Source organism: Diabrotica undecimpunctata, chromosome 7 (assembly GCF_040954645.1).
Source record: "Diabrotica undecimpunctata isolate CICGRU chromosome 7, icDiaUnde3, whole genome shotgun sequence".
Taxonomy (NCBI): domain Eukaryota; kingdom Metazoa; phylum Arthropoda; class Insecta; order Coleoptera; family Chrysomelidae; genus Diabrotica; species Diabrotica undecimpunctata.
Genome location: NC_092809.1, coordinates 140,597,238 through 140,624,906, shown reverse-complemented (window position 1 = coordinate 140,624,906; position 27,669 = coordinate 140,597,238). Strand labels below are relative to the sequence as shown.

At 33.7% G+C, this 27,669-nt stretch overlaps 1 protein-coding gene across 9 annotated transcripts in view; it reads right to left on the bottom strand.

Annotated features, from left to right (window-relative positions):
* Window positions 1-27,669, bottom strand: part of Ten-m (teneurin transmembrane protein Ten-m) — a 183,309-nt gene that overhangs the window by 22,827 nt on the left and 132,813 nt on the right. For 5 of the 9 annotated variants that reach the window (XM_072538338.1, XM_072538336.1, XM_072538339.1 and 2 more), the window contains 8 exons: window positions 24,265-24,439; window positions 16,775-18,211; window positions 6,331-6,608; window positions 5,550-5,769; window positions 5,075-5,269; window positions 3,236-3,445; window positions 913-1,248; window positions 526-733 (listed from right to left, as the gene is read on the bottom strand). In XM_072538338.1, coding sequence (XP_072394439.1) covers window positions 526-733; window positions 913-1,248; window positions 3,236-3,445; window positions 5,075-5,269; window positions 5,550-5,769; window positions 6,331-6,608; window positions 16,775-18,211; window positions 24,265-24,439 — 3,059 coding nt within the window. The remainder of the gene's footprint in view (window positions 1-525; window positions 734-912; window positions 1,249-3,235; window positions 3,446-5,074; window positions 5,270-5,549; window positions 5,770-6,330; window positions 6,609-16,774; window positions 18,212-24,264; window positions 24,440-27,669) is intronic. The other 4 variants (XM_072538337.1, XM_072538340.1, XM_072538344.1 and 1 more) reach the window with 3 other exon arrangements.

The window sequence follows — 27,669 nt, the reverse complement described above, 5'->3', positions numbered from 1 at the left end:
GGTTTGGACGTTAGGTTTTTGGTCATTATGTTTAAAAGAAAACATATTGAAATTTCCAAATAATCAACGACAATATCTGTTGACGCTTTAGCTGGAATTATAGCTATATTTATCCTCTAACAGATCTCTAATAATAGTCTTGCCTATATGATCCATTTCATGAAAAATTTTTACACTTAGAGCTTGTAAATATGCAGAATCTTCTTCTTAGCATATTAAATTTAGTATAATATTACTTTTTGTTTTTATTTTTTCTCTTAAATTAAAGCTATTTATCTTATACGCACAAGTACAAGTTTAATATTTTTACAAATTATTTGGTCTAAAGCATACATAAAATACAGCAATTTGAGACGCCACAACCTCAACAAGCAAGTCACCATTCAAGTGAAAGTTTGAATTAAAAAAATGACATAGAGGGGAGTGTTTTAACGTGGGGCACAACAAAGCAGCTAGTAATATTGTAAACAGATAACGAGAAACAGTAATTTTTTGTAAGTATTCCCAAAAATTGGTTCTACTCACCTTTCGTTGAATGTCTCAGCTCTGGCGTAGTTCTGGAGACTTCCTTCGTCTATTAAGAATTTCATTCTTTCGAAAAAAGAAGCTGTTATTGCTGGTGGCTGTTTTCTTAAAAGTATGTCGATTGGTTTAGGGGACGAGACGCAAAGTTGGCTGTTCTTGCAGGCGGCGTTCATACAGCATTCTGGATCTTCGCAATCGACAAGACCATCTACAAAATACGAAACATCATTTAAATTAACGTTAGAACGATTACTTATTTTTACTGCTTTATGTTCTTCCTTGAACATATGTCTGGATCTTAGCAACAATTAATGGTACAAAAAATATATGCTTTTAAAATTTTCCAGTGGAATTAATGAAAAAATGGAAAAAACTACAACTGCTTACCTTTATCATTATCTCTTCCATCGTTACAGTTCTGCTCCAGCAAAAGACTGCAATCCGCACCATCCCATCCGTTGTCGCACCTGCACTCCCAACTACTTTCGCTGCTGAATCTACACTGGCCATGTCCAGAGCAACTGTTCGGACAACCTTCGATGGTGCAATGCTTTCCGTTCCAACCGGTGACGCAAAGGCAGGTACCGTTTTTGCACTGTCCATGATCGTTGCACCTCTGATCGCATTGTTTTAAGTTACAGAATTCTCCAGACCAGCCGAGATCGCATTGGCAAGCTTCGTTGACGCAGTGGCCGTGATTTCCACAGTCCAGATCGCAGAGCTCTGCAAAAATATGAGTTACCGGTCGTTAGAAGGATTATAACCATGTGCAAGATAGGCTCATATTATTAAAATGTGGTTTTAGTTCCAGGAGTGAAGAATATTTTCAAAATTATTACAAAACTTTATTAAAAAGAGCAATTGTATTTACAATTAGTCCTAAAAAGTACTACCGCACTCTTTGGATCTACGTAACCCAATACTTTTGTTTTAAAATGGGATCTTCTTGTATTTTAAAAATTTTCTTATTGGTACGAATAAAAACTTTTTAACACGTTTTATCTAAGCAGATAAAATACAATAAACGGCCATTTAAAGTTGAAATACTACAGTAATGTAAAAAAATGAAGGGGAGACCGCTATCAATATACTCCACCCATTCCTGAACAAAATTTCACAACAGATAAAGTTACTTGAAGACTGGAATAAAGTAGTCGTTTACTGTTGGGGATAAAGCTGGATAAATATCATACTTTCTAGAATCCAGGAAAATATTCAGTATCAGTCGTAATTTCAAAGATTCTAATAGAAAATTACGAAAATTTATAGACAAATTATACGCTAAATAAGAGTATAGCAATAGATAAAAGAATATTGAAAATAAGCCTGGAAAACAGAAATAGGTACAAATCAGATTGAAGACCTCCAAGCTAGATATAAAAAGGCTACAGATATAATAGATAAATTACATGGTGAAGATAAATATTTCTCAAGCAAATAATACTATTAACACAATATAGTGATTCTGTGTTTCTGTGAATAAACTATTTTTGTTAAAAAAGTGTAAAATAGTTTTCAAATTTTTTATTTTGCACGCTAGATATGCAAAGGACACTTTGTTTATTAAAATTTTCTGCAAATATCATAGATAATTATATATTCAAGAAACGAAATACAAGTGGGTTAATTAATTATCAACTAAGGTGTTATTTACAAAACATGTTTACTGAGATTGAACCAAAAAGCGCAAAATGCTTACGAATGTGAATGTGAAAGTTAGAATGTGCAAATATTAGACTAAACTATAAAATTAACTAAATTTACTGAAATCATTCCCACTCCTAGGACTACTTCAACGGTTTATATTAAGTAGTGTTTAAACAGAAACATCCAATCTGAAAATAAGTTGAAGTATACATGACATATACTTCTTATTAACAAATATGCAAAATTAACATTAAATAAAGAAAACGAGTTAAAATAAACAAACAACGTATTATGTTGGCACAAGTTTCCTTCTTTTTCTTATATATAAATATTGGTTGACTGAGGTTCAGATTGATGCCGGTTTTTTAAGCTCCGGCTGCAGTTGGTGAAATAAAATTTCGTCGGTGACGAAAAATTCCGTCGGTGACGGAAAATTCCGTCAATTTCTGCCGTCGGTCACGTTCAGTCGCACGTAAACTTTGTCAGAAACCGAAATCATTATCAATTGTAACAATCACCACAAAAAGTGCGTGCTTTTGCTTAAAATTGAAGAAATATATATCTACATATATCACATTTTACAAAAGATATGACTATTGTGAACAATTCTTTACTTAACCTAAGATACTATCGATATTTTTTGAGATAGGTATATAATCGAAGTTATTCACATAATCAATTCTTAACTTAACTGTTCTTCCGATTATCGAATTAAAAATAATTCAGTCACTTTATTTTTTTTTTAATTTGCTGTATTATTAAATATTTCATCTTCCTATAATTTCTCTCTCTACGCTTTGCCTTTTTTTGTGTGAAAATTTGTGTTCCAGTTACTCACAAACAAGTTTGGGGTTATTTCACACTCTGCAGCTTCTTTGAGCAACAATCAGTTGGAATAACTTCAGTAAAGATAGTGTAGACTCTTGTTATAAGTTTGTAGATCTTTAATTGAGTATAAAAATATACCTACTTACTGTTTGGATGGATTTTCTTTGAACTTAATGTAATATTTCTTATAAAATCATCTTATATACAGAATATCGATTCATTTTATCGTACTTACCTCTGGAACAATCATCTCCAGACCACCTCGGTTCACAGGTGCAAGTTTGAGATTCTAGATCAAATGTTCCGTGACCAGAACAATCTGGAAGACATTGAAGAGCATCTTTATCCATCTGAGAGCAATCGGCTCCTTTCCAACCCTTCTTACAAATGCAAGTGCCTTCGACGCAGTAGCCATGCGACGAACAGGTCGGGTGTGGGCAATCGGCTAAATAAAATATTATGGTTAGTGAATGCTTATACGAAATAAATGATTTTTAATAAAGGAGTTAAGTATTAATTCATAAAGAATAGGTGTAGTGCGCAATATAGTATAAAAGAAATTCACCAGTTCTTGATGTAACCATAGACATATAATACAAGATATAATTACTGCTGCAATTCAGTCGCGTTCCTCCAGTGCGACAGAGAAAACTGACGTAAAGCTGTCCCTGCATCTCTGTTTAATGAGCCGGGTTTATCGACCACGTGACCTTCTCATTGGTGATTTAGGTCACGTGGTTGATAAACATAGCAAATTAGAAAGAGATGCAGGGACTGGTTTGCAACGGACTGGTATTGCAAGGATCAGTCTGTCTTGTACTATAAGATTTGGGAGTATAAAAGATTTGGGAGTATAATCAAGACGTACACCAGATTTTTATAGACTTCAAACAGGCTTGTGATTCAATTAATCATCTGAAACTGTGAAAAGCAACTATTAACATGGGTGAACATAAAAAACTGGCTGCTTTAACGCGAATGTGTGTTGAAAAATTTTGAATAGGATGAAAGAGATCAAATACTTTCGTTTTTTCCAATGGGAAAAACACTTTCCCATTGCTGTTTAAGTTAGCATAGATAGAACTGCTCGGAGAGCAAAGATTTTTCCCGTCTTTGCAGTAGCACAGTCAAGGAGTGGAAGTTAAGGATATTTTCTAAAGTTTTGAAGAAGCTGCTTTAAAAATCGGTCTAAATATAAATGAGGACAAAAAATCAAAATACAAGGTCACTTCAAAGTAGGAATATCAGCAAATAAGGTAAAATATAATTATAAATGACTATAGCTCAAAGGTCAAATCGGGGTGGTCAAAGAACAAATACCTATTAAATACAATCATCAATGAAAACAAAGTAGAAAGGAAGTTGAAATGCAAATAATGGTAGTAAACCGCCGACTTATACACCATTTGTTTTGGAAAACAACGGATGGAAGAAGAGCTACAGGAAGGTAGAAATACGTAGTCAGAGGGAACATGGAGAAACTGGAGTGAGACAGTGAGCAATAGTTGCTAAGGATGACACGACCAATAGTTGTTACGTCATTGATCATGATAAGATGATAAAGGAAAAGAGTAAATTAGTGCTTGATAAGCTAGTAAACAAAGAAACACTAACAAGTTAAACGAAATATATAATGTAAATTTAATCCATCATACAAAAATAAGGAAAATAATTCATATTAACATAAAAAGTGTGAAAAAATCAAAAAAATTTGAGACAATTGATAAATAATAAAGATAATAATGATTACCCATCAGGAAAACAAAAAAGGGGAAGAAAATCTAAAGGATGTATCATAATGAAAAAAACACAGAAAAGTAGTGTTTCCAATATTCCTTTGCACAAATCAAATAATAATTCAGGAACAAAATTCAATGAATATATAGCCTATATTAAATTATTTTGGGAAATAATCGCCCCAAAATAAATACAATAAATAAATTCATTAGGTAAAAATCTCATTTTTTCAAAAAAAGCACAAAATGTTCACGCTTCTATGGTTTACTGGTAAAATCACTTAAAATGTTTTTTGAAAACAAAATATCTTTAATTGGTATTAATGAAATATGCTCACCTTCTTCGCAAAACTTTCCTTTGTAGCCCCTAATGCAGTTGCATTTGCCGTTAGCACAATGCCCGTGACCATTGCAATCAGGCACTTCGCATTCGTCATGCCTTAGTTGACATTCCTTGCCTTTCCATCCAGGGTTACACTGGCATTCTCCATTGATGTATTCGCCACGTTGGCTACATAACACCGGACATACACCTAGCAGAAAGACGTTCAAGGTCATGCAGAGGCACAAGCGGTAAGTCTAGTCGTTGAGGTTAGAGGTAAGGATATACTGCCATTTTTTATACGAGAAATGGTTCCGTAATTTTGGTTCAAAATTGAAAGCAAATTTGCTACAAATATAAGTTAAATCCAGTGTAGTTTTGATTCATTTTGGCAGTACTACCTTTTCTAAACAAACAACTAGACTATGGTTAGTAGCTTGTACAAAGAAATGAAAGTACCTAAATTTAGTAAAAATAAAAATTTGACTTACTCTCACTGCAGTCGTCCCCTCCAAATCCAGGATTACATTGGCAATGCCCCATCAAACATTCTCCTTTGCCGCTACAACCGTTCGGACAGTTATGGGTCATGTCATCTGCCACTATAGCTACAAACGTCACTTCTTGTGGGTCTCCGTCGTCGTTATAAAGAGAGAGAAACCAGTGGCCTTGTTCCATGTAATGCGTTACTTCCTTTTTGACTGTCGACTGCTAGAAAAAGAAAATAAAAGAAATGTTCTATATAATATCCTATACGGAATGAAGTATACATAAATTTTTTTGTGGGCATACAGTATGGTAACAAATATAGCTATATTGTACTGAAAAAAAGGGTTTGATAGTGAAACCAGACATTAAAGTAACATATATAAGATTGCTTCTTTTGTCTGTTTAGTCTCGAAAAAGTATCGCTAAAGTCGTGGTTTTCCTTCCTTTTCTGTATTGAGCTGCTAGAGAAGTTTCCTGTAGACCTTATAATCAACAAAGCCTCACCGCACGTGTAAGAGATATTCTTCGATGTCTAAACCACCTGCTCTTTTTGCTATGTGTCCGAAGTATCTGAGATAGGGCTGATTTTAGAATGATTGTGATGATATTCAGAGCAAAATACATCGTTATTACAAAAGAATCTCCGATATGGATAATTTGACAATTTAAGGTATGAAGGTGCGACGAATTAGTAAATAAATATCCGTATCGTAGATGAATCCACGATCAACAAAATTGAGATCCCAATGGAAAAGCCAGCTAGAGAATATGGGATATACTTACATGTGATGCTCTGGTAGTCCTAGCCTTAAATCCGCTGAGTACTTCCAAAATATGGTATTGCGTGTGGGTCGGTAGGGCGTTTCTTCGTGCGTAGACCCCTATGCTAGCGCCCCTTGGTATACTGTAGTCAAACTGGACGTAGGCCGCTTCCGATTGATAAAACTGCATATTCCAGTACCCATATGCTGGGATTTCCTTCGACAGTCTTTGCCCTAACGAGATCTGGGAAAACGTAGTTCCGTCCGGGGGAAACGATTGAGCTGGGAATGTGCGTGCACCTAGATTACATCAAAAGTGGTTAGATTTTTTTAATATGCTGCTTCTACTTATTGGGAAGTAACTTAATGGGTGAGTTGTATTAGTATATACCATGTTTGAAAAGTCTTAATACGAACTAATATTATTATGAGTTAACAAATACGAAAATATTGAGAGCACTTTTTAAACTGTTTATATACATTGTAGCCTCTTGTAACGTCAGCAATTATTTTTATTATGGGAAGATCTTCTTTTCTTAATTCATGGTCAAATCAGTAAATGGATGAGTTGAGAATTGATGATTACGTGATTTTTATGGGAAAATCAATTTCAATTTTTTATGTCTAATTTTGTTGCTGTTTTCGGATTGTTAGGTAAAGACCAGGCAACATTATATAAAAACTATTTCAGCATTATGGTGTCTCATCTTGCTACCTTAACTCTGTGCCTACTTTATTTTTAAGTTGATAAACTGAGCACAATGGTCGGCAATGCAGGTATCTAAAAAACCGCAGCCAACTATATCACTGCCCATGTTAAATTATTATCCAAGCCATTTGTTGATTTAGCTGTGACTCTTATATTCATTAATACGTATACCTAAACCAAAAGAAGAAATTAGATCGGAAGAATAATTAAACTCATTAGAAGTTTCTTTGAAAGCCATGTTGCCGTCTCTAATTTTAATTGTTTGTAAACAATTACTAGAGCAAAATATTAAAACTTCTCAAATAAGTCTACACTTTCCTTCTCCAAAATAAAACAACTACAAAGAGTGAATGACAAAAGAAATATTAGAGATGATGGAACAACGCAGGCACCGTAAGATTATTTAGGACCAAGTAGGGTACCGAAATATACACAGAAAAATTTGTAAATAAATTCAGCTTCAATCTCCACAAGAAAATTAAGGAAATTACTGGGATCTTCAACAAAAAGCAAGTCACTGGACTTTGGGATTAGATACCAAAGATATGAGTTATCGCCAATCTCTACTGGAACCAGAAAGCAACAGTACGTCTTCAAAATTTCAACAAAACGCAAGAGTTCTCGCAATAAAAAAGGGAGTAAGGCAAGGTTGTATACTTTCTCCAATGTTGTTTAACTTATACGTACAGAAAGCATTCGCAGAAGCAGTAGCAGAATAAGAGTATTAAAGTAAACAGCATATTTATTAATGACACAGCAATAGCAGCAGATAACATTGAAAATTTTCGAAAATAAATTTGAAACAAATATCAAGAAGACAAAAATAATGATTTATAGGTAGAGTTAATGGATTTTCTAAATAGCTATGAGTCACACCGACGCAGAACACAAGTTTGCTTATGAAATAAGTTGTGCTAATCATCCTAAAAGTTTCAGCCGTTAAGTTTCTACTCCAGTGCAGTAAAATTTATTTTTTTTCTAAGTAATTATTATAGTTTTTAGTTTTAATTGTTAATTTAGTGACTTTTATAGACAACAATTTTTGAAAATATTTTGTGCAGTGAAATAATTTATTGGAAAGTAAGGTATGTATTTTTATTATAACATTTTTTAAAAATTATGATGTATCGTTATTTTGTTAACTTTAATAATAAAAATGTTGTTTTTAATGGTATATAAAATCTGATCAAAAAAATTATAGCTTTACTGAATAATTTTGTTAAGTAATCTTTCATTTCTGTTGTTATAGCAACGACCTAGAGACATGAGTAGTTCCAGAAAAGTTATTGATAGTCAAGGTCGAGAAATTATACACAGTGTATAACAGTTTATGAAAAAAGAAAAGGAACAATAATCGCTAACTATCCCTATGAGGAATTTGCAGGAAAGAGTGGCCAAACTACCACTGGAAATCTCCAAATCCGACTCACTAATCGGATCCAATAGTCTGAATGAAATAAAATCTCACTCCGACTCTGTTAAGATCTATATTAAGTACTACTTTTATTCTATAATATGAGGTTTATTTAATTTTGTAACGTCGTAAAACATAATGGGACTCTTAACAATCGATGATAATTTACGAACTGAAAATCAATTATCTTCGTAACAACACATAAAAAGATAATTTTAGTATGCATCAAAGCAAACACATCGCAATTACTTGGCTTGAGTAACTGCCGTTTTATGGTGTCACTTACGTGGACTCTGTAATCGATTCTCTGAGTATGCTGACAGTAGCCAAACTGTTTTATTTTTATTAATATTGATTGGATCTTTTGATTTTATTGTCAGTCGGTTTTATAGATGTTATTTAATGATCTTGATGCAGGTCGATGATGTTTAAATATACGGAATGGTCACTCGGAAGTTACGGAGAGTGCTAATGCATCAAAAAATATGTGTAGTTTAATAAGATGGAACAGATGGATAACTGTCTGTTATCTGTGACCGTTTTATTTAATTTTTTTCTCTTAAATCAATCACTCATCATGTTAGAGTATAAACTAGATTAAAAGCCAGAAAAATGCAGGTATGAAAACAGATACATGTACACATAAAAACCTGTATGAAAGGAATTGGGTTGGAAGGTCTTGAAGCAAACTACAATGGATATACCTACTAAGATATTAAACTAAAAAGTAAAGGCAAATTAAAACATAAAGAAAACAAAGAACTAAATGTAATTCTTATACTAGAAATTGTCTTAATAGCGAATTTTGAAGTCGTTCCAAAAAATAGACAGAGAGAATACAGATTGGCCAAATCAAACAAGGAGAATAGCAATAATATTACAAACAACTAATAACTGAAAATTTATGCAATAAACAATATAGGAAGAGAACAACCATGCAGACGTTCAGACTGACCTGACAGAAATTAAAAAGGCAATCAAAACACTAAAGAACGAATAATCCGAAACTCCAAATTATTAAATGTCTTAAAAACCATAAAAATACCACAAAATATGATCAAACTCATGATGAAGATTACAATGCTGTTCCAATAGCAATAGGATAAACAATAAAGAGTAAGATAAGAAGGTAATACATGCGCAGTATTTTTTACATTGTTACTTCAATAATAAAAAATAAAAAGAGTATAGATGTCAATAAATAAAATGTGATGCGTATGCAAATACTATATCTGTTGTTGTTTCAAGAAGATACGACTCGAAAAAATTATATTAAGATTAGTAAACGAAGCAAATGAATAATTTAACCATAAAAACAAGCTACTATTACATAAGAACAGTACTATCATATGCATTAGAAACAACGACGATGAAAAAAAGGAAAGGTAACTGTTTAACAATCATTTAGAGAACACAGTAATTTTATTCAATTACTCTACTCTAGTATTTAGCCATTTATAGTAGCTCTTTACTACTATAAATTGCTCTATTTTGTAATATACAGTGATGAGTGCCTTAAGGACCAGCAAAATAACGCAACAGATAGAAAACATAATAAGTTGTGAAATAAAAAGAGATGAAACAAGTAGAGCTGGGAAATTATCGATAGACACCTATAATTTACATTACATTTCATTAGGACTATCGATAGTTTCCCACATTTAGACGTTAGCTTCTGAGCTAGTTGACTTCTTCAGTCATAATTATTGGTATGGACTGACCAAAGTGCGGAAATCACTATAGGAGCAAGATTGGCATGGATAGGATTTGGAAAATTCAGTTGGATACTTAAGCATCGCAAAATGCCTCAATACTTGAGGAGTAAAGTGTTCATCCAGTGCCAAATTCATATAAAGACATATAGATGTCAAACCTGGACACTAACCAGTGCAAATATGAATAAACTAGTCACAACAGAAAGGGCAATGAAAAGAGCAATGTTAGGTATACGATTGTCGGATAAAAAGAGGAACGACTGAGTAAGATCAACAACAAATTTCGAGGATATCGAAGACAACAAAAATTGCCAAACTCAAATGAAGCTTCTCAGGTAACACTACTAGACAAAAAGACCAACGTTGGACCGCCACAATACAACATTGAAGACCTTACAAAGGTAGACGAACAAGAGGAAGACCACAGATAAGTTGATGACATAAAAAGAATAGCAGGAACAAATTGGAAGTATTTTGCTCAGGATAGAGATCTATGGAAGGAGTTGGGTGAGGCCTATGTCCAAAAATGGGAACCAGAAGTCTAAGAAGAAGAAGAAGAAGAAAAGAAAAACACAGATAAAAGTATTGATAAGCATTAAATAATATTCAAAAGAGGACACTTTCGTCTTTCTAAACAAAATATAACAAATGTAAAACACAGAAAAACCAATTTAGATGATGTCATTACGAAAATATTTTCAAGAGTTATTCAAAATTGGTATAAACTAAAACTTCTACGGGCTACGGGGAATGTACATGCGTTTCTGCTATTTCGGTTACTCATAGCACGGTCGCCGTACTTTGTTTGCGCATCTCAGAGTCAAAGTGAAATTTCTCAAATAGTAATAGTTTATAAGAAAAATGTAAATCATTTACATAAAAGATTATATATATATATATATATATATATATATATATATATATATATATATATATATATATATATATATATATATATATTGTAGGTAAATAAAGGCAGAGAAGAAGAAGAAGAATATCTATCTATTGTTTACATAAAATTTGTCATTTTGTAATACGCTAAAGTTGTTTTTTAAAACATATTTGTTTCTTGCATTTAATATGTAAAATACCTATTTGTCTGCCTATTGTTAACATAGGTATTGGTTTTACCCAGTATAAAGCTGTCTTTGTTAAAATTTGTAATCTAATCGATAATATTCATGGAATTGTTTATTGGTTTTGAAGTGCATTTAAGAACAATTTGTGTTTGAACGTAAGATTAACGGAAAAGGTTGCTTGAAAAAAGTCGGGAATTTGGAGTTCCTAGAAAATTTTAAAGTACTTACGACTGGGAAATTTGAAGACGTTGAAATGAAGAAAGAGGCATACTTGTTTTGACCAATGAAAAGGAAGGAAAGTTATTGATGGAAGGGGGTGTTAAGCCAAGAGAGTTTTTGGAATGAAAGAAAACGACAGTGAGTGTAGAGACAGTGTGAAGAATTGATTCCCGATAGCTAAATGGAGCAGTTTGTGTTTAAGCAAAAAAAGTAAAAAAGTGTCGGTCTTCGTTAACCATAAGCCTTGTAGGCATCCGTAAAAGTAACACATACAAAGTAATATTTTTTGAAAAGTTAAAATTAAATTCAGTGATCAGTGATAGCAGTTGTAACTACTCACATAATACTGTCCGACATCGTAAATAAAAATTGTTCCAAGGTATACAGATATACCTCTTATTTCCTTTTAACAATATTCTCAGTTGCGAGGACTTCTGTTTCATCGACGCATAAAGACTTCAGTGTATTTTGATAGGAACTTTTACATAAACAATTTCGTAATATTTTTAAATCATTTCTTGTAACCATAATTCATTATTATATCTATACTGGGTAACTTTCTATTTTAAAATAACTTTTTTAGATGCCTTTTTCTATTTAATTACTTACTCCTTTCATAGATTGTTTGTTTTTTGCAATTTATGCTGTCATTAAAATTTGTGTTTATTTCTTTGGTAGAAACATTTTTCTTAATATACGGTTATATTTTATTTTTGAATTTTATTTATCCATTAGCTTCCTCCGAGTATTGGTTTTGCATTTCTGTGATTGAATGACGTAAAACCCTGACATTATTTACCAATTTGAGCTAGCCCAAAAAAATTTTTGTTCCATTCATTATTAATTCAAAATAAATATAAGTATAATTTTTTATAAACAAATACATAAGGAAAGAAGTAGAAATAAAATAATATATATATATATATATATATATATATATATATATATATATACATATATTTATATAATCATATTGATCAAAATCACAACTTATTTGTTGTAATATGTAATATTGCAGTACTTTAACAACTCACCGTAAAGTTCCAACAGCTACTGTGTACAATAATAATATAAACAATGCCAGAAACCAATGTAAATTTGCAGCAAGATGCAAAATAGTAAAACAAGCGACACAATTCAAACATGCAATATTACTACAACTAGAACATTCAGAAATAACAAAATAAACATAACAATATAAGCTCAATTGTAGCTGTGTTAGTAGGTCAGAGAGCATTACGGCGAAAGGCAAAATCTATTACAACCTTCGTCCAGAAATTGGTATCTAACTTTAAATTGTGCTTAAAACTTTACGCTTATTTAGACAAAATATTTTTATAGGTTATGTTTTTGTACGATTATCTTTTGACATCAACTACAGTGTCTATCTTAATGTTCGACAGCACGCTAAAGAATCAAAAATGTTAATCAAGCAGTAAATTGTAAATATAGTTTCAAAAGTTATGCATTATTAAAAATTTTCGCTATTATTAACTATTTTCAGAAACTACTGTTATAGATCATTTATAAAAAAATATATCATAAAATTAAAAACTAAAAAATTTATTTCTAATTAAAATGTATTTAATAATTTTAACATCGTAGGGGCATCGATGTAATCCTAGATTCGAGCTCTAATACTGCTAACAAGTCGATCAATCATTTCCTGTGACAGATTCTCCCATTTCTTTCTACAGGCAATTCTAAGTTCATGATGGGTTCTAGGAGGATTCCTTCGAACATGAACAGCTTTGGATAGTACATGCCAGGCATGATCAACGGGGTTCATGTCTGGATACATCGCAGCCCACTCCAAACGGCGAATACCTTCTTTCTCAAGATAGTCATTAACCGCTTGAGTTTTCTATGTAGGTGGGCGTTATCAATCATAAATACAACCTGACATGATACCTGCCCAAAACATAACACTGTCATCAGCGAAAGCAAGTATGGGACGAACATGTGCTAGTTGTGCAGCAAATACGAATTCGGCGGTTATCACTTTCTATTTAAACAGATTCTGGTCTTGTCTGAAAAAAACACAAAATTCAAAAACTGTTGAGTAAGCTGTATGTGTTCTTAACCTCACTGGAGACGGCGCAAAACATACCTAGGTTGTAGCTCTTATTGGTCGAAGACTTCTCAAACCTGACTCTAAAATTCTTCTTCTTATTGTAGCCAACGATAATCTGACCCCTGTAGCATGCCTGAAGTCTCTTTGGAGGGCTGGTGCAGACATTTTCCGAATGGAAATTCTGATATATCTATTCTGCTGCTCATTGGTTACTCGGAGTTTACCAGAGCGACCTCTACTCTGTATAAAATTTGTCTCCAAAAACTATTCCATATAAGTGAGACATCACTCACACACATAAAATAAAAAACCACAAAAGGTGTATTTTATATAAAAAGGCCTATTAATTATGTGATGGGTACGGATTTATAAAAGTAAAAAAATCGTGAATAAGAGGGGTGTGGGCAAACTTTTGAAACTATGTGTATGTAAAATTTAAATTTAAAATTTGCTATCTAAGTATCTACTCGATATGAAATATAAATAAAATTGTAAAAACTTAACTTATATCCCGATTATATTAAAAATCTAATTAGTTTTTAAGTTATTTTGAAACAATTATCACTAAATATCGTCGTAGTACAAATTTGAGGATTTATAATCTATTTCCTATAGGAATATCATCCAGATTAAAGTCATACGACTCTCACTCCCTGTAGGGAAAAATTCACTTATGCCAGATACCTAGAGTATCAAAATGATTGATATTTAGGAGGATACTGTTTGTTATCGGACCTTTCAACTAGAGTATCTCTTATTAGCGATAAAATATAGACGACCCCAACACCGATTCATAGGGTACCAAGATGAAGAATAAAAAGAAAAAACATAAACATGAGATAGCCACATAGTTGAAAAGCAGTTACAAATAGGACTGGATTGGACTTAGTAAATGATTGTCACGAAATCATAAATAATCACAAAAATTTAAAGTAATACAAAAAGATACTAAAAAAAAACAAAAAAACCCAAAAAATACACAAGGCATGTGAATGCTCTATACACCTGGAAATGCATGTCTCACCTCTTGATTTACACACAGCATTATATACTAATAAGTTCATTTTAAAGATAGTTTCCTTTCTATAGCCTAGGATACACAGGACATGTAGCAACAGATGCAAGCTCGGTGGCTAGACCCTCCAAGCCACCAGCTGGCGAGGAAAGCAAAATTTATCAGCTAATGACTGATACATACGATCCTGGATAGAAAGCCAACGATCAAGGTCATTGGTCACACCGAAAAGAGACAAATCAAGAGGTTTTAAGACAGCAAGAGCACAAAGGAGAAGAAATCTTCGTTTACGATGACACAAATCTAACGATTTGTCTTGAGTTTCTATATTTTTGAACCTCGTAAATTAGATAAATTCTACAAAAATTACACTTACAAAAGATCTTGTTATTGAATTTCGGTCAGAATATAAATCATTAGAGTTTTGAATGATTTCTCTATTTATTACTGTATCCTAAAAGCATTAATATTTCAATGTTTTTTCCAGTTTGAAATAACTCAACCGTTCCATATATTTGCCTCACATTGTATATTAGTTTGTACATTTCCAAATTTTCCGAAATATTAATATTTAAATAGATTAGACACTTATTTCTGGATGTAATGATTAAACTACTAAAAAATAACGAGCTCAAATTATACTTGTGTTAGTAGGTCAGAGAGGATTATGAAATACGAAATCTATTATTTCTGTAATTGATGAACCGAGGAAAATTATTGTTACCGAAACTGATGAGGAAATTCCGATGTCGTGATGATTAATTTGAGAATTACGAAAAAAATGGTTCTGCAAAATTGAGTCTACCTCACGGTATTACCAATCCCATATTTTCAAATTCCGGTAATTCTGTTTCCTTGTTTAGTTATGTATGTTAATCGAAAACGTAAAAGGCAAGTTGGGACGAAGTTCCGCATGTTTGTTTACTAGAAGTAGGTGTTTAGTTCTTGTATTTACCTAGTTCATTAGTTAAATGATTATTGCACATGATGTTCATAATAATAATAATATGGAACAAATTAACATATATAACAAACTCAGGCTGTTAATTTATTATTTTTTTAACAGTTTTGATAATAATGCTAAATAAGCAATATTTTAAATGATATATAACCACAAAACGTAACTAATATTGTTTTATACAACCCACATAACCTATTAATGTCATAAGAATTATAAAATTACTACAAAATAGGGACAACTAAATAATGGGACAGTATGAAGTAACTGCTAAAAATCACACAAGATAAGACAATTAGGCTGCGAAAACAATACAGTCGGACACTCTAAGAAATTTCAAAATATATATGTACTACAATTTCTTGTCAAATTGAGTGAATCGCTGCTACAAATTCAAAAATTCGTGAGTTGGCGATTAAAAATTATTCCCGCAATAAAACAATCCTTGAAATCGCGGATGAAATTTTATTCCTACAGTGTTGAATACAATTAAGCATTATGGGAAAACATGAAGTATCTTGGAAAAAAAAAAGGTAGAAGCCCGGGTCGTCCAAAACTAAATTCTGATAGGAATAGGATAAGATTAGTAGAAGTTTGCAAAAAGGTCGAAGAAATATTCTAAGGCAAGTCACAGCTGAACGGAATCATGAAACTGGTCAAGGGAATGCTGTCGCAAGTGGAAATAGTTCCACTTGCGACAGGAAGTCATAGTTTAATATATTTTAACCTATTTTCTTCTAAGCAAAGGAAAAGCCACTGTGTTAACAGGCAAACAAAAGGAAGCCAGGCTCATTTGGGCAAAATCTAAACTTTCTTGGTCGATAGGAGATTCGCCCCGATTAATTTTTAGTGAAGAACAACTTATTAGTATTAAGCATGAGAATTTTCACAAAGATTGTTTAAAAACGACCGTAAAATTTCCTAGATAAGTGATGAATTGGGAATGTAAATCAGTTTCATGGTGAAGATGTTTTTAATTTATTGAGGGTACCGTAAATACTGCGAAATATCAACAAGTACCTCAAAACAGCCAACTATTGTAGGCAACTGGTTTGGAAATCACAATATAAATGTCCTTTGTACGAATGTACGATGACCCGATCGATGTGAAACAGACGATTTCTAGGGAGAAAAAGAAGAGGAGTCTAATACATAGGTGAGTGATAGATGAGTGATGATCTTTTGAAAATATTATTGGCAATAGGCGACTAGACTTTTGCAAGCATAAAATTGGTCAGTAAGCTTAATAACTGGATTAGAAAGGAAGCTAAGCAATTTCGTACCTTCCAAAATAAGAATTGTAGGTGGTGGGGGCAATTTGGTGGTGACTTCTGGGCACGAAGTCGAGGAGATTTCGGTACTGGAATAACTTTCGGTTGTAGATGCCTCAGTACTGCCATCACTGGTGTTGCTATATCGTTCAGTGGTCGAAATATTATGGGGTTGTATGACTATATTATCGTAATCGTAGTCTGCTGTGGAGTTGTCTGAAAATTCCAGAGAATCTAAGGATGGACAAGAACATTCGCAAGCCCCACCAGAGACATCGTTCTCAAAATCAGGTAAGTGAGCGGAAGCAGGCTTGTCTGATAATTTTGCTGTTTCTGTAGGCCGAGTTTCTTTAGTGTCAATTTCAACTCCTGGCTCACCTTTGCCATCAGTTGGTACTGACACCGAAAGCATATACACAGAGGGCTCGCTGTTAGTATCATCCGTTGCTATAGTTAAATTCACCACAATTTTTTTAGAGGGTAGCATGCTAGGTTTGTGTACAGTGGGAAAATCTATAACTTTAACAATAGGTAAAGGTTTAGTGTTAGTTCCAAAATCATTGAAAAGTTCATTGTTAGTAGCATTATTGTATAATACAGCTGGCTCTTTGATAAGAATCTGTTTTAAGTCTTTGCTTCCAATCATCGGCATAATTGACAAATTTACGTCTGTTAGTTCCTTCGAATTAGCTTCATTATTTGTTATTTTGTAGCCCGCTTTAGATTTTTGTGTTGTTGATAGAAGTTTATTGTTCATCTTTATGATTTCGATACTTTCCAGTGGTTCATCTTTAATAAAATCGTCGTATTCTTTGTCTAAATTAAACAAAGAAGCATCTGACAAGTTTTCTTCTTCAGAACTACCTATAAGATCATAGTAAAGATTCTCTTCTGTGACATACGTTACCGCTTTCTTTGTAGTAGTAGATATTTCATCAGAAGTAGAAGTAGTCAAAGTTGAAGTCTCTTTAGTAGTACTTAGCTCTTCAGAAGTCGTTATGGTTTCTTCGGAAGAAGACGAAGAAGTTGTAACATCAGTAGAAAAGCTAGGTGTGTATGAAGAAGTGGTACTGTCTGTAGAACCAGTAGAAGCTGTATCGCTGGTGCTACCTAGCGTTGTAGACAAACTATTCAAATCATGCAAAGGTGTAACACTATCAGCATGCAAACCAGGTGTGCTGGAACTCCTAGAACTAGAACTACTAGAAGTCGTACTATCAACGTGTAACACAAAAGCATGCGGAGGATCTAAAATATTTCTACGTTTTCTGGAATGTGCAGGGTGTAAGTATTTACCTCCCGTGTTGGAAGTTTTCGGTCGTGTCGATATCGATAGGTTCGTTTCGGAGGAGGGCGACGTTTTCGACGCGGGGGCGATTTGGGGATTGTCCCCGACGAGAACTTCACAGGGTTTCGTGTTCTGATATGACAGATTCAGTAAACTCGAGGCTGGAACAAAACAAATAAAATTACTATAGTTATTAAATATTACATTGACGTAAATTATTGTGTAAATTACATCCCTAATAGTAGCAGCCTTTTTCCAAAGTGGAAAGGCAACATTTTAGCAGAATTAGTCAAAAAATATAATATCAGATTGAAAAACAATCTTATTTTATAATAATTGTTAACTATAAAGTTAAAGCGCGAAAAAACTCAGTTTTTATAGATATTTTAGCGTTTTTAACAAATTGATTTTAGTTAAAACTTTCTTTAAATTACATTAAAATATTGAGTTTGAGTGTTATACGTTTTTAACAGTTTATTAAACAATTTAAAAGGGTTTAGTTGTATAAACGGAGACGCGTATATAATTATCTTAAAGTCCGTCCCAAATTTTACTATATCCCTAACATCTACTCTATTGGAAGATGTTAAATTAATAATGAAGTTAGTATTATGTACCGATATGACGTTGATGTTATGATTGGAACTGTAACATCTTCGCTTGTTAAACTTGATTTGCTTGGCCATTGTAAAACATAATTTTCCTAAAACTTCGTTTAATTTTTAACACTGGATCAACTAAACGGACGTTTAAACTATTCTTTAAAACTGGCCCTAAAGTGGAGTTTTAATTAATATCGGAAAAAACTAAATTAATATTTTTTTTTGACTACGCTGGCTTTTCTTTCTTCCATTCGGTTTTATGAGAATCGAGAGAATATTCGGAGCAGCCGTTCCCCCATAAAATATCCCCAGTAATCCAAAAATACGCAACAAATGGAACATGGATCAAAATTAATGAGTGAACGAAAGTAGAAAATATAAATGGTTCACGTGTAACATCGGCATTAGACCTTTATCTTTCTGTCGCTGGTATTGACGGCAGCCATCCTTTTCTAAGACTCTCCAGGTAAAAGGCCCATTTCGAGAGGATAACTTCGGGTATTAAATACGCTCGAGTGGCACATAATTGAAAATCTGATTTGGCCCGGTTAAAAAGGGACCGAGGGTTGACAACTTGGAAAGATTTTTTTGCAGATTCTTTGTCGATGAGTACAATAAGTCGAAACGGTTACTAATTCACAAAATCTCTTTGAAGCCATCTAATAATGGAATATCTGTATTCTCATAATTTATACTTCACCGAGATATGAATGAGGGAAAAAGGAATAAAAGCCAAATCTTTTCATCGCTCTGGTAGATAGTAGTTCAGACGTTTTTTAGTTGTTATGGTAACAAGGACCATGAGAGGTCTGAGATTGTCGTGAATCAAATTTATGACCCGTGAATTTTTTTTAATTCTTGTGTAAAATCCAACAATATTATTAAATGTTTGAAATTTTAAAGTGCCGTTAAATTATGTGTTTCATTCTTATTTATTTTTGAATTGGAGTTTTGAATGTTATTTATTTAAAGATTTTTAAATTCCTTCTTACTGCACCTTTTTTAGTTTTTCCTTATTCCGTCAATATTACGATGGACATTCTATATTAGGATATTTTTTTTCGGGCAACGTGTGAGAGAAACGGCCAAAAAATTTACATTTCAAATGAAAACTCAAAAGTGGACACAAAGGAAGTACTAATTACTTTTAATGTTCTTATTCAAAGATCATATTAATCAAGACATTTATCTATGTAAGCTTAATAGACTACAACTAAGTCGTCGAGATACATGATTAATATAAAACCCCTCAAAGAGTGCTTTTATTTAAAGCCATATTGGTGAGCCGATATAGGGTTATTAGGTGGAGTCTCTCCTTTTATTCTTCTGTATTCTCTCAAATATTTTGGACCAGGGTAGAATGCCTATGGGTCAGTGCAAAGTTGTTTAGGTGGGTGACTTTGCAGGTTTAGCAATCATTATAATTTTAATATACTCCATTGGGTTATGAAATAGAAAACATTATAACGGTGAAATAAAAACAGAAATAGCGGTAGAAAAGTATGGTTAGGAGTACTATTATGGCTTTCCTTCGTAGATGGTTTAAGATTTTTCTAGCGAGTAAGTTGTATCCCGGCGCCCTGTACGAATTTGTTGACTTTATTATTTCCCTAACTTAGAAGGGGATGTTTGGTTCTTCTTCTTCTGATGGTGCCTATCCGTTACGGATGTTGGACACTAACATGGCTATTCTGACTTTGTTGACTGCTCCCTGAAAAGTCCAGTAGTGGTTAAGTTAAACGATTTTCGCAGGTTATGCAGCCAGAATATTCTTCTTCGTCCTGGACCTCTTTTTCCGTGCACTTTACCTTGAAGTATGGTCCGAAGTAGGTCATATCGTTGTTCATTGCGCATTATATGGCCCAGGTATTCTAGTTTGCGACGTTTTATGGTTACGACTAGTTCGCGCCCTTTACCCATTCTATGTAATACTTCTTCGTTGGTAACTCTGTCTATCCAGGAAATCCTCAACATGCGTCTATAGCACCACATCTAAAATGCTTCAAGTCTCTTCAGTGATGCTTCAGTTAAGGTCCATGACTCCACCCCATATAAAAGAACGGAGAATACATAGCATTTTTGTGAACGAACTTTTAGTTCCAATTTTATATCGTGGCTGTTAAAGATTTTTTTGATTTTGACGAAAGATGATCTTGCCTTCTAGATCCTTGTCTTTATTTCCGCCGATTGGTCCCACTGTTCATTTAAGTTTGCACCCAGATAACAAAAGTTGGTGATTTGTGTTATAGGTTGTCGATTAACTAGTAATTGACCAGGTGGTATCCTATTTTTGCTTATAAACATGTATTTGGTTTTTTTGATGTTAAAATCAAGCCCAAACCTGCTACTTACTTCTGCCACCCTGGAGACAAGTGTCTGCAGACCTTTAAGACTGCCTGCAAAAATGACAGTATCATCAGCGTATCTTACGTTGTTCAATCGTTCTCCGTTTATAAGTATTCGCTCGTCTATGTCCGTTAGCGCTAGGTTCATAATGTGCTCTGAATATGTATTGAACAATAATGGGGACAATATACATCCCTGTCGCGCACCTCTTTTTATCTTTATGTCGTCTGTTAACTGATCCCCAACTCTAACAGCTGCAGTTTGTTCATAATAGATATTGTTTATTATACGGCGATCTCTGCTGTCTAGACCAATTGAATTTAATATTTTCATCAGTTCGTCATGTTTTATTCTATCGAACGCTTTCTGGTAATCAACAAAACACACATATACATCACAATTCACGTCTCTACATCTTTTAAAGAGAACTTGTATTGCAAAAAGTGCCTCTTGATTACCCAATGCATCCCTGAAACCGAATTGTGTGTTTGTCATGTGTTCTTCAAACTTTTTATATATTCTTTTATGTATAATTTTTAAAAAAGTTTTCAGGACATGGCTCATAAGGCTTGTTGGGTTTGGTTAGGTTAGGTTTATTATGAGTGGGCGGTTAAATACCCTTACACTCGATCTAAAGCCGGCATCTTACAGCTCGTGGAAAGGCGCTCTTCACTGGTTTCCGTTGGTAAAGAGAAACGGAAAATCGATATTAAAAAAAAAAGAGAACACGGTTGGCACCCCATGTTAGTGTAAAATTAATAAACATTTATTTTTTGATAACTATTACCATGAAGCGTCTTCGCTCTATATCGAGGGTTTAGGTTAGATTTGTCCACCAGTGTTGCCGGTAAAAAATTGTGTATTAAGTTGGGTAATTTATAAAATGATAAAATTTCTAACACAACTTCGTTAGACCACTCCATAGAAAAAATACTAAGAAACTGACCGTACCTGTCCCTAATCACGTCAGAAGTTTTGATGGGGTAAGTGCGTGCTATACATCAGCTTCCACCTTCCTTTATACCTAGTCAATTTACCAAAAACCGGCCCGACTAGCCGCGTGGGTCATAAGTAGATAGTTTTGCACTATCTCAGGGATCGTAAACCACAAATATTGAGGGTCAAAACAGTATTTCACGTTGGGTTGGTTTACGTTTTTATATTTTGTCTTTTTCTATTATGTATTTTCTATTTCTCTTCGCCGATGAAGAACGTCGCTCCACGTTCTATCAGATCGCACCTTAAGAGATCTATTCCGTCTCATCCCTAGGTTAAAGTTGTCCTTTCAGCTCAGCCTTCTTAAAAAAGTACATTCTAGCCTATAGTTACACTTCTACGACGTCCTACGGCTCGAGTGGATAATGCTCAAATATATTGAGCCAATCCTGGGCAGTTTCACAAACAGTGTTTCACCATCTCATCTTTACCAGATGTGACAAACAGATTTTATTCATGTGCTCCTTCAGGAGGACTTTTGAGAGTTTCCTGTTAAGAGACCTACGATATTTTGTAGATCAATCCTATTCATATTTAGTAGATTTTTGGATCTCTTCTTCCAAGGTTCATGAATAAAAGCCTTTATATGTTTGAGACAGATTTGTTGATACCAGTGGTTACGTTTCATCCGTTCCATCTAGTCCGATATCGTTCTTTGGCTGTGCTTCTTGCTATGCCAACGGAAGTTTCTGGGCTATGAATGTTTCTTTTGCTCCTCTCCTGGCAAGTAGGTCCGCTTTATCGTTCTCTTCAATACCAGTATGTTCAGGCACCCACAGTCAACTTAGTTTGTAACTTTTTCAGATCCGAATCAGATTCTGAAGACAATTCCAAACTAATTTACAGTCAACTTGAATCGATTTCAGTGTCGCTGGCTATTCGATATAATTTTGATAAATCTACCCTGCAGTTTCTCTTTATTAGTTCCTGTAGGCAGATTATAGCATAAATCCTCTTGGAAGATAGTGGAGTGATTACCTAGGCTTTCACTAAGGCATAGTCTTGGTTTCCCTCCGTTTACAGCAGCTCCAACTCCTTCATCGGTTTTAGAGTCATCTGCATATCAGCATATTGATCTGCCTTTATGAGATTCTGTATAATTTTTTGTAAACTTCTCAGGTTTGGTTCCGCTATCCTTTCGCCCTGCTACCTTTCTTCTTATACGCCTTCTCTATGCTATGCTCCTACCATGCCTAGAAGTAAATGTTGAGCGTACCGTCGGTAACAATTATTGGGGGTGTCGAGGGAGTTATATATTTCTTCGTCGTCTATGGTATCTACTAGTGATGAGAAGGTCACGAACTTTCCGTTCACAAAGATCGAATCCTTTTGAAGACCCGTGATTCATAGAATCACGTTCTGTGACCCTATCGTTCGAATGACCCTATGAATGGCGCTGTCTAGTGTTTATGAATGAACGTTTCTAATGAATGGGTCCTGTATTATCATTAATTCATATATTCTCAGAAACATTCATAAACAATATTAAACTCTACACACTTGACCTTTACACAACAAATTTAATTAATCGTTTTTATGAACGGGTCATTTTAATGATTGACCTGGAAGACTCGGGTCACCGAAACGAACCAGGTCTTCCCATCACTAGTGTCTACTGGTGTGAAAACATTTTTAGGTGTTCACCGAAGACTTGAGTTTTTTTATTTTGTTCCAGCCAGTTGCCATCAATTTGTGTGACTGTCGATATTGTAAGAGTGGGTCTCTCAACTTTCTTGGTTGCTTTATGATGATCAACTATGAATATTGAACTTTAGGAGTTCTTCTTCTTCTTTCTTTCTTTATTATAGGCGAATCACCTGATTAAACTTTATTCACCTGCATCAACGTTCGGCCTATACTTCTTCGTCCCGTTGACGATTTATTTATGTGATTCTCACTATTTACCGCAAAATAGTCAGATCAGAACTACCTATACGAATTTATGGTAATTGCTAATAATAACCTCACATTTTCAATACGGCAACCCTGGACGAAAATGTCAACGTCAAAACTGGAAAATGTCCAACTGACTTTAAAGAAAATAATGAATATTTTGTCGTCTGGGTATTTTTTAGCGTTTTTTTATTTTGTGTCACTAATCCCACTTAATTTTCTTGTATTTCGCTTTGTTTCGATGTTTATATGTTCTCTTTGATAAATTGACAGTATCGTATTCATTGTTACCTAACAGATAAAAGTTATAGGACATGTTCGACCGTTTCCTAGCAATTTATCGAAAAGTATAATGACCAAGCGATTGTGCAACTCACCTGAAATATAAGAGAGAGCCGCCGTTAAGACGACAGAGAGCATTATGAAGGCGATCGCCGTGCATTTCCACGTACACTTCGACGCCAGTCCTTTCCTAAAATGGAACCGACTAGCTTGAGGGAAGTGACTGGAATTAGGTCTTCGGAGATTGTTTCGGACGGGCAACACCGGTACCTGCAAACAAAGAAATAACTATGTTACTTAACGATACCATAAAAAGATGATCGAGATAAAAAGAAATAATGTGATTTTCCTATTTCTCTTACATTTTTGAGAGTGTGATGTTTCTATGACAATAACCAAGTTGTGGCAACATGCAACATATTCTGAATTATAATTAATATTAATAACTATAATAATTATTCATTTACATTAAGTACATAAAATGTAAGCTTTTGTTGATCGCTTCTCGAGAGTTAGTTTGTAATAATAATACTTTTTAAATAAATTTATCTTTCAAAATCTTCCAAACTGTAATAAAAAGTTTTTAAACGTTTTTATTACTTTGACATAACGGTTCCATTGTTGCCTACACTTGACGAAAAACCCATTCAGAAAAATTAAAATGGTAATGGCGATTTCATAGAATCTATCTATATAAAAGGTTAAGACGACAAGTCATACTGTTTGTCCGGTAGGGTAACTAAGCCACCTAGGAAAGAAATCTGAACTAACATCTGACATTACAATCATAGTTTGTTCTTGAAACAATACGTTTAATTAATAATACTAATAAAATTAATAACATATTATTATAAACCGTATTCATTTTACAAATTCCCAATCGTCAATAGAACCACGTGTAAGCCAAACAGGGTCGTACTGATGTACGACCTATGTATCATATGATTTTTAAAAATATTTACTTTTGAAACTGTTAGTGTAAGAATTTCTTGAAATTTAATCATTATATCACAATTAAACTAAACTCTAAAAAATAACACGACCAGTAAACAACTTAACAATAACTATAACATAAATATAACACAATATATTAACTTAAAAATCAACACGATACAATTTGAATTTAAAATGCTGGCAAGTTTGGATCTGTAACATGAGAATCTGTCTAACATGGTAATAAATTATATTTAATAGCCTCTTGACGAATGATACGGCGAATATCAACACGTGCTCATGTTTACTGATGAGAATTTGGTAAACGAATGTACTTTAATTAATAATATTGGTTACTATAGTTTTAAGGTATGAAGCAAAATAATTTAAAGCTTTATATTAGTTTATATTTGTTTGGTTTATGTACATATAAGAAGGTACATAAGATCTATAGAGGAATATTATTAAGGCGCAAGCCCGTATCGCTTGCCGTAGTACTCCATCATAGGTCGATCAGACACCAGCGTATTCTAGTCTCATACTCAGATTCATTTAGAATTTTAAACTCATTACGTTAGCCTTTTTATTTTTCTGGCCAGAGCAAGAGCCTGATGCATCGACCACTAGATGATTTCACAGTCAAGGGAATGCGATTCAGGCACCTGACCTTTTTATTTTGCGTTTTTGTATATAATATGTGAATTGTTGCAAAAATATTCTTTTTAAATCATTAAAAAAACCTGATTTGTCATTTAGTAGCGGTGGTAAGCTTCACAGTTTTTTATTTTTCGCTCCCTGCAAGCAAACAAGCAATACTTTAAACCCAGCCTGTGCTACTTGCACCCCTAAGAATGACATTCGAGTGCTACAATCCGATATAGAGGCTTCAAGTCCCCGCTCCGGGATAGGCCCAGTTCGAGTTTGTTGAGTTTCGCTCCCTGCATTGACTTGATTTCTTTTGAAAGCTAAAGTAATATGTAGTGTCTATAATTTGACATATTTCTATTGACTTCTGCCAGAGAAATAAGTTGTATATCAGCCAAGAAGTTTGCAATCTGCCATCTTTTCAACTTTCCATTTTTCCCTTAAGGCAGTATTTCCTACCTATCCTACCTATCTCTAAACATATGCCCTAAATAAGATATTTTCCTACATTTAACAGTCTTTAGTACCCCTCTATTCTCGTTGGATGTTCTTACTTATTGCTTCGATGTTAGTTATATATATGGTGTACTAGGAATCTTTCACGTTCGCCCATTTATCCAAATTTCTAATGCTTCAATTACTTTTAGTGTCCATGCTTCTATTGCACATAACAGTATTAAATAGCAATTGCTCATTATATGTCTCCTTCTTCTTTGCGTGCCACCTTCGTGACGGAGATGGGCAATCATCATGGCTATTCTGATCTTAGATGCGGCTACTCTGAATAGTTTAATTAATGTATATCCTTACCATTCCCTCAAGTTACGCAACCATGAGATTATTTTACTTCCTATACTTCCCCTGCCCTGTATTTTCCCTTGTATAATCAATTGGAGTATGTCGTATCTCTCACCGCGCATGACATGCCCCAGGTACTGCAGCTTTCGTGTTTTAGATGGTTTTCATTATTTCCATTCTTTTGCTAACTGTTCTCATGACTTCGTTGTTTTGTTACATGCTTAGTCCACAGTATTTTCATGATTCTTCTATATATTAACAGTTCGAATGCTTGTAGCTTCTTAGTAGTCGGCGCATTAAGGGTCCACGCTCCGATTCTGTCTAGAAAATATAACACCTTGTTAGCATAACTCTCAAATCTAATTTCAGTTCTCTTGTACAAAATACCTTCCTCATTTTATTGAAGTTTTTTCGTTCTCTTTCTATTCGAACTTTGATTTCTTTGGAGTAATCGTTTGTGTGATTAACTATTATGCCAAAATGTAGTTTTCTACTTGTCGTAATCTATTACCGTTAATTATCAGGCTTTCATCAATATTTTGTGTTTTTGATAACCTCATAAATTTAGTTTTCTTGATAGTCTACTTTTCCATACTCAACTATCTTATTCATTAGCCTCTGGAGCTCGTGGAAGTTTTCTGCTCTTATGACAGTATCCTTCGCATATCTAATGCTGTTAATTGATATTCCATTAACCTTTATTCCAGCAGTTTCTCACGCGAGAACTTTTTTATAATTTCTTCAGAGTATACGTTAAAAAGTAGTGGCGATAATACACATCCCTGTTGTACCCCTTTTTTAATTTCTTAATTTTTTAATTTTGTTCATGAATGTGTATATATCCCCGCTGCTAATAATATAGATTCGCTGTAATTCAAAGGTCACTATAGTTTATTTGTTTTGTTTTGAGAACATCCACTGCTGTTTTTGGTGGGCTTTATCGAAATCCTTTTTGTAATCTATGAAAGAGACGTACATATTTTGGATAACCTCCAAGCATCTCTGAAAACAAAAAAATATTATAATTTATTATCACTGCAGCTGTTTCAGCAGAGTACCTTTCTCAAGTGATGAAACATTTCTGGCAGAAAAGGCACTCTGCCAAAACAGCTGTGGTGATAATA